The 8316-nt window shown below is 38.7% G+C and overlaps 1 protein-coding gene across 1 annotated transcript in view; it reads left to right on the plus strand.

The window, feature by feature from the left end:
* Positions 1–8316, plus strand: part of PPA2 (inorganic pyrophosphatase 2) — a 126895-nt gene that overhangs the window by 31237 nt on the left and 87342 nt on the right. Inside the window, exon 6 of the mRNA XM_045284324.1 lies at positions 7180–7266. Coding sequence (XP_045140259.1) covers positions 7180–7266 — 87 coding nt within the window. The remainder of the gene's footprint in view (positions 1–7179; positions 7267–8316) is intronic.

Raw genomic sequence — 8316 nt, forward strand, 5'->3', positions numbered from 1 at the left:
TCCAGGAACTGATGGAATATCAATTGAAATGTTTCAACAAGCTGATGAAGTATTGGAAGTACTTACTTCTCTGTGCCAGGAAATTTGGAAGACAGCTACTTGGCCCACTGATAGGAAGAGGTCTAAATGTGTGTCTTTCCAAAGAAAGGGGACCCTGAGCAGCATGCTTAAACCACAGAACAATATCGTTGATACCACAGGCAAGTAACATTTTGCTAAAGATCATCCATCAATGGTTGTAGCAGTACATTGACAGGGAGCTTCCAGAGGTTCAGGCTGGATTCAGAAGAGGACATGGAATAAGGGATATCATTGCTGATGTCAAATGGATTTGGTTCAAAGCAGAGAATACCAGAAGGATGTTTAATTGTATTTTATTGACTATGACAAGGCATTAGACTGTATAGATCATTAAGAACTATGGAGACCCTTGAGAAAAATGGGAGTTCCAGAACACTTTGTTGTGCTCATTCAGAACTTGTACATAATTCAAGAGGCAGTTGTGTAAACAGAACAGGGAATACTGACTGCATGGCTACAATCAGGACAGGTATGCAACAGGGTTGTTTCCTCTCATCATATTTAGTCATTCTGTCTGCTGAGCAAATCATCAAGAAGACGGGGAATATGAAGAAGAATGTGGCATCAGAATTGCAGGAAGGCTTATTAACAACCTGCGATATGCAGATGACACAAGCTTGCTTTCTGAAATTGAGGAGGACTTGAAGCACTTGCTGATGTAGATCAAGGACTGCAGGCTTCAGTGTGGACTCAATGTAAAGAAGACTAAAACCCTCATAACTGGACCAATAGGTAAGTAAAATCGTGAATGGAGAAAAGGTTTTTTTTCTCTTGTGTGATCTACAGTCCATGCTCATGAAAGCAGCAGACAAGAGATCAAAAGACAAGCTGTTGGGAAAATCTGCATAAGACCTTTTCAGGGTGTTGAAAATCAAGGATATTACTTTGATGACTAAGGTGCACATGACTCAAGCCATGGTATTTTCAATAGAGTCATATGCATGTGAAAGTTGGACATTGCATAAGAAAGACCGAAGACCAATGCATTTAAAATGTGATGGTGAAGAATATTGAAAGTACAATGGGCTTCTTTCAGAAGAAGTGTGTTTCTTAGAGAAGCTGATGGTGTTTCTGGCTATCAAAAGATATAGTGTCTGGGGTCTTAAAGGCTTGAAGTTAAACAAGTGGACATCTAGCTCAGAAGCAACAAAGCCCACATGGAAGAAGCACACCAGCTGGTACAATCATGAGATGTTGTGCATATAGCTGGTTCTTCCAGTGTCCTATCTCTGTCAGTGGCTATTTAGAAGACATAGTTGTTCAAGGTCATGGAGTCAGTTTAGACTCATCGGGACTCAACAGAAGGAAACACAGCCCAGTACTGCCCCCTGCATCATCGTTGCTGTGCTTGACCTCACTGATGCAGCCACTGTGTCAGCCCATCGCTTTGAAGGTCTTCCTCTTTTTGCCGACCTACTTCACTGAGCATTATATCCTCATCCAGGGATTAGTACTTTCTGATGATATGCGCAAAGTCTGGGAGACAAAGTCTAGACATTCTTGCTAGAAACAAGCCACATCGTGCTTGCACTTCTTCCAAGGCAGATTTGTTCGTTCTCTGGCAGTCCGTGGAAGATTCCTTATTCTTCACCAACATCATAATTCAAATATTTCAAATGTTTTTTGGTCTTCTCTATTCCTTTTCTAGCTTTACACACATCTAATGCAATGGAAAATACCATGTCTTAGGTCAAGCATGCCTTAGCCTTCAAAATTATGTTTTTGCTTTTTTAACATGTTTAAACAGTCTTTTGCCAGTTTTGTTCAATGAAGTTTTTTCATTTTATTTCATGGCTCATGCTTCCATCGGAATTGATTATTGACCCAAGCTATGGTAGTTACATAATCTGTTGTCAATTTGAGACTTAAGAATGAAGGAGTGGAGTTTTTACCTGTCAATCAGGTTGCAGCTTCATGACCTCATTTGGAGGTGCTAAAGAGATAAATAATTCGCTAGAGGTGGAACACTCATTTACTCACTTGGAGACTCTCTACGGACAAGCCTGAGTCCCTGCAAAACATTCTTGTTGACAAGCCACCTGGAGGCAGGCTGATGGCAGCCAGAGCGTCAGAGCTGAAGAAGTCATGTGGAGATGCTTGCCAGCACTGAGATGCTTACAACGCCACTGGATCCGCAAGACTTTCCACTCACTGACCTGTGATCATCCTGCATTTGGCATCATTGCATGTGTTTCATGAGTCTGAAGAGGAGTTTATAGATTGGTATCAGACACATGGGCTAATATCAGACTTATGGGCTTGATCTGGGCTGGCCTGGGATGTTTTCTCAATATTCAATTGCTCTTGTATATAAAGCTCTTTCTTATACACATATGAATCTCCCTGGATTTGTTTCTCTAGTCTACCAAGACTAACACACAAGCAAAATAAATTTCTTGATACCTTAATTTAGTTTTTTTCATAATGATCCTTATTTTCATAATGTTCCTTATTTTGTGGGAATTTTTGTTTTCTTTATGTTGAGGAGTAATCCATAATAGAGATTGTAGACTTTGATCTTGATCAGTAAGTGCTTCAAGTCCTCTTTCCCCTCAGCAAGCAACTTTATGTCATCTGCATATCATAGGTTATTTTTTAAGAATTTCTCCAATTTTGATGCCACATTCTTTTTTAATATGGCCCATCTTCTTGGAATATATGCACAGCATAGAGATTGACCAACTATGGCAAAGGATACAACTCCAAGACACACCTTTCCTGATTTTATACCATGCAGTATCCCCTTGTTCTGTTTGAAATCCTGCCCTTGGATCTGTATGCAGGTTTTGCATGAAGAAAATCCAGAGTTCTAGAATTCTCATTCTTTGCAAAGTTATTCTTAGTTTATTATTGCTGACAGAATTGAATGTCTTTGCACAGCCAATAAAACACAGGTACACATCTTTGTGATAGTCTCTGCTTTCAATCAAAATCAATCAGACACCAGCAATATCTGTCATTTTACTTCTCTTCTGAATCCTGTCCAAATTTCTGGAACTACCCTGTTAATACACTGCTGCAACCATTTTTACATTACCTTCAGCAATATTTAACTTGTTTGTGATATTAATGATATTGTTTAATACTTTGAATTCTGTTGGGTTGCATTTCTTGGAATAGGCACAAATAATAGAATTGTTCCAGTTTGCTGGCCAGGTAACTATCTTCCAGGTTTCTTAGCATGGACTAGTAAATTCAGCAGCACACTGACAGGGAACTGCCAGAAGTTCAAGCTGGATTCAGAAGAGGATGTGAAATAAGGGATATCATTGCTGATCTCAGATGGATTTTGGCTTAAAGAAGAGTTTACCAGAAAGATGTTTGCTTGTGTTTACCTATGCAAAGGCATTCAATGTGTGCACCATAGTAAACTATGGATAACCTGGAGAAGAATGAGAATTCCAGAACACTTCATTTTGCATATTTGAAGCTTGTACTTGGATCAAGAGACAGTTGTGGGAACAAAACAAGGGAACACTGCATGGTTTAAAATCAGGAAAGGTGTGCTTCAGGGTTGTATCCTCTCACCATACTTGTTCAATATACATGCTGATCAAATTATCAGAGAGGCTGGATTATATTAAGAAATTGCGACATCAGGATCGGAGGAATGCTTATTAACAGCCTTCCATGTGCAGATGACATAATCTTGTTTGCTGAAAATGAAGAGGACCTGAAGCATGATGAAGATCAAGGATTGTAGCCTTCAGTATAGATTACAACTCAGTGTAAGGAAGACCAAAACCCTCAACGGGACCAATGGGTAACATCATGATAAATGGAGAGAAAGTTGAGCTTGTCAAGGATTCTGTCTTACTTGGATCCACAATCAATGCTCATGAAAGCAGCAGTCAATAGATCTAAAGACATATTGCATTAGGTAAATCTGCACAAGGCCTCTTTAGAGGATTGAAGAACAAGGATGTTACTTTGAAGACTAAGGTGTGCATCATCCAAGCCATGGTATTCTCCATTGCATCATATGCATGTGAACGTTGGACCCTGATATAAAGAAGACCATAGTAGAATCAATGCATTTGGATTGTGGTGCTGGAAAAGTACATTAAAAGTCCCAGGGTCTGCTTAAAGGAAAAACTGATCTGTATTGGAATAAGTTAGGCCAGAGTGCTCCTTAGTGGCAAGGATGGCAGGACTTCATTTTATATACTTTGGACATATGGTCAAGAGAGACCAGTCCCTGGAGAAGGACATCACGTTTGGTAATGTGGAAGGGTGGCCAGAAGAGGAAGGCCCTCAACAAGATGGACTGGCACAGTGGCTGTATCAGTGGCCACAGGCATAGGAGCAGCTGTGCAGTGTTGTGCCCAGTGTGTTCTGTGGGGCATAGGGTCGCTGTGCGTCGGAGTCGACTCAATGGCCCCTAACAACTTTGAGTTCAGGTAGTGCTTGACGAGATCTTACTCCCTTAGTGGGAATCCTGATTAATCAGGAGGCAGTTTTCAAGAATCACCTCTATGAGGAGGCTTCAAAAAGTTTATGGGAAAGTGAAATTAAATAATAATAATAAAAATTTTTCATGGAAAAATTGAATTCCCCTTGCATATAAAGCTTCATATAATTCAAAATTTTATATATTTATTATTATTCATAGATAGCTATATGTAATGATAAACACCAACACATGGGTGAAAAAGATTTTCTGTTGGCTAAATCAATTGCGTATGTATTCTGATTTATTCATTTTCATAGCTTTGTTATCCATACTTTGTATGACTGTAGCAGCTTATTAACTTTCTTATTGCTAAGTTGTTTTCAGCTATTTGTTGCCATTCTTTGGTCGATGTTACAATGTTTCTATAACGTTTATAACAAGAAGACAAAATGCTGGGTTGTGATTTGCATACACCCAACTTGCTTTATTAGATATTAGATATTCCCAAATTGCTTACACAAGACATTATAACAAGTTACACTCCTAATGGCAATGTGTAAATCTTCATGAGCCATGTATCTTTACTAGTTATTTGCATAATCATATTTTTCCATTAGTGAAGTAAAATCTCATTGGGATTGAAATCTGTATTTTTCTGACCAGAATGGACATCTTTTTATATATTTAAAAGACCCTCACTGCCTCATCTTTAAACCACCTGCTCACGTCTTCCCCCCTTTTTGTATTTGGATACCATTTTCTTTTTTAGTTTTAGAAGTTCTTTGTAAAGCTTGTCGTATTTTGAAACGAATGTTGGGGAGATTTGTAAATTCCTCCTCCGTGTTTGTCCGCCATCTTGAAGTGGTTTTCTGTTTCCTTCACTGCCCAAGTTACCCACCTACAGCCCCACAAGAGGGCGTACTTAGAGCTGCCCTAAACCATACAAAGTGACTCTCCTGGCTCTTGCTTGAAAGTAACTAAATTAGAGATCCCTGAGTGTGCACCTCCCATTGTAGTGAACAAAATGAGGCCAGTGGATGTAGCCGAAAACAGAACTGTTCCAGTCGCTCGTTTATGCTGGTAAAGGAGATCATGAAGACTTGCCCTTAAACTGACATTGAAGCATTGTGTGTTAAGATTAACAGTTAGGGTTCCACATTCATTTTTTGTGTGGAGTCTCTGGATAGTTCAGATTCCATTGCTAATTGAAAGGTTAAATGTTTGAATCCACTCAGAGGAGGCTTAGAATTAAGCTCATTGATGTATGTCTGAAAAACTCATGCATTGAAAACAGTGTGGAGTGGAATTCTGCTTTGAGACATGGGTTTGCCATGAGTTAGTCCACCCGACAGCCATGGACTCATTAATATTTGGAGGAGTGAAGTGTTGTTGGGTTTGGTATGCTGATTTCCAGCTCTTTTCCTTCTTTAGTAAGGGTGGATCCATTTAGTCCTGAATATACTATAACTGGGACCCACAGGAAAATATTGATGTTGTTCTGCGGTGTGGCTCTGAGCGAGTCCTACATTATCTCTCGAGGAACTGAGCTTGGATCACCCAAAATGCTGGATCAAAATGATAAAGTGAATCTTGAGATGAATCTCCATCCCTTAGATTGTAAACCTGAAGAATAAAAATAATTTTTGATGGAGAGTGTAAGACATGAAAAAATAATCATTTATAAATTATCAAGGGTTTGTGAGTGAGGGAGGGGAGGAGGGGCAAATGAGCTGATACCAAGGGTTCAAGTAAAAAGAAAATGTTTTGAGAATAATGATGGCAAAAAATGTGCAAATGTGCTTGGCACAATGGATGGATGGATGGATTGTGATGAGTTGTACGAACCCCCAATAAAATGGTTTTTAAAAATAATAATACGTTTTGTAAATTTCTACAGTCTATTTAGAATCAGGCAGTTATGCAGGGGTTTTTGTGTGTCTTTGTTTTTGTTTTTTGGAAGTAGGTAGTTCCTAGGCAAGATTTAAACTTGTAAGGGATATTGAAACTTGATAACAAATTTACATTAAGCTGTTCTTTTATTTTAAAATGTTTCTGTTTATAGTTTTGTAGCCAACAATGTATGATATTTTCAGTAAATTAAGGAGTGGATATCTTTTGTGCTTTTGCTAAGGTCTGTAGTTTGAGAGCAAAGGCAGAGGATTTTTTAAATGGGAAAAAATAGGATAAACATTTTATACAGTTGTTCTTTAGTTTATGAAGGGAAAATTATGTTTCCTGTAGTAGAAATCATTTAAGGAATAGGAAACTGATTTGTAAACCTAGGACCCGCCCTGCAAACCATCCACACACACCCCCCTCTGTTATCAGATCAAAGGAGGCAGTGAAAGATGGAGGTAACAGCCAAGGCCAAGGTGGGAGCAGGGACAGAGACAAAGGGACCTCTGAACTCAAAGGGGGTCTTGAAACTCTGAACATGAACTTAGACACTGTTTGGAATACTATGTCTGGAAATACCACCCACTTCCAGATGTAACTATACAAATGAAAGAAGAGAGGAAATGCTATTTGCATCATTACAATGTTTAAAGGATTTAGTGGCATGCTAGGTTTGCCTCAGTAATTTCTGAGGAGAGTTTTTTTTCTGGTTCATTCCTGCCTATAAAACTTCATGGTTGTATGAGAAGATGAAAATAATTTATAGTGGGTACTAACCTATACTTCTGGTTTTTTTAAATTTTGTTTAGACTTGGGAAGATCCTCATCATAAAGATAAGAATACAGATTGCTGTGGAGATAATGACCCCATTGATGTTTGTGAAATAGGCTCAAAGGTTTGTTGTATTTACAATGTTAATTCTTACTTGTGTTCTGGTTTATTTGTGCTGTAGATTTTCAGTTCTTTCTGAAGGCACCAGTTCTCCAGTGCACAAAACTCTAGCCCATTGATCCCTGTAATATCAATTCTTTCTTATGACATTACTTCTCCTAAACCAGGTTTAGCAAATGACAGCACTGGAATCAAATCCAGCCGACCACTTCTGTCAATAGAGTTTATTGGAACACAGCTTTGCCCATTCATTTCCACCGTCTCTGGCTGCTTCTGTACCTCAGCAGCAGAGTTGAGTCATCACAGCAGAGACCTTAGGGCCCACAAAGCCGAAAATGTTTACCATCTGACGGCTTAGAGAGCAAGTTTGTAGACTCCTGTCTTCAATTCTCTTGCCCCTTATGCAGACAGAAACTTTAGTACCAAAGAAGGCCAACTGACGTTCTTTTTTTATATTTGCAGCCAGGCTTCCATGTCCTACTGGGGGAAACTAACTCATGGGTGTATGCTACCTATCAGTCCTTCTGTGAGTCTATCTATTGAATAGACTCTATTCTTTCTTCTGTTTTCTACTGCTTCTATTGCTAATATTTTTTGCTCTCTGTCCACATTCAGCCCTTTCTACTTCTTGTTCCCAGCAGAAATTCTTGTCTTTAATTTTATACTGCTAAATAGAAAATCAGCAGATAAGGACTCCCTCACCTTATCCTTAGAGTGTATCTGCAAATACTGTTTCTTCCCTCTGATATTGTCTCTTTATCTAAGACCAGAGCTTCCTGTGTTGTTGATTGTATCCCTTCCTGCCTCTTGAGTGACAATTTTTTTCTTATCACTTCTCTTTCCTGTATTTACCATTTGTCTTTCTTTATTAACTTCCTCCCATAAATGTCCTCTCTTCTTCACATGAAAACTTATAAAGCATTTTTAACACTCATCTCTAGTTCCTACTTCCCACTTAATCTTCAACCAATTGCAAAGCTGTTTCTGTCTTCATTATTTTTTTTAAATCATTTTATTGGGGCTCATACAATTCATCACAATACATACATCAATT

The sequence above is a fragment of the Echinops telfairi genome, unplaced genomic scaffold, assembly GCF_000313985.2.
Source record: "Echinops telfairi isolate 266 unplaced genomic scaffold, ASM31398v2 ScPeMD7_7468;HRSCAF=8506_0, whole genome shotgun sequence".
Classification (NCBI taxonomy): Eukaryota; Metazoa; Chordata; class Mammalia; order Afrosoricida; family Tenrecidae; genus Echinops; species Echinops telfairi.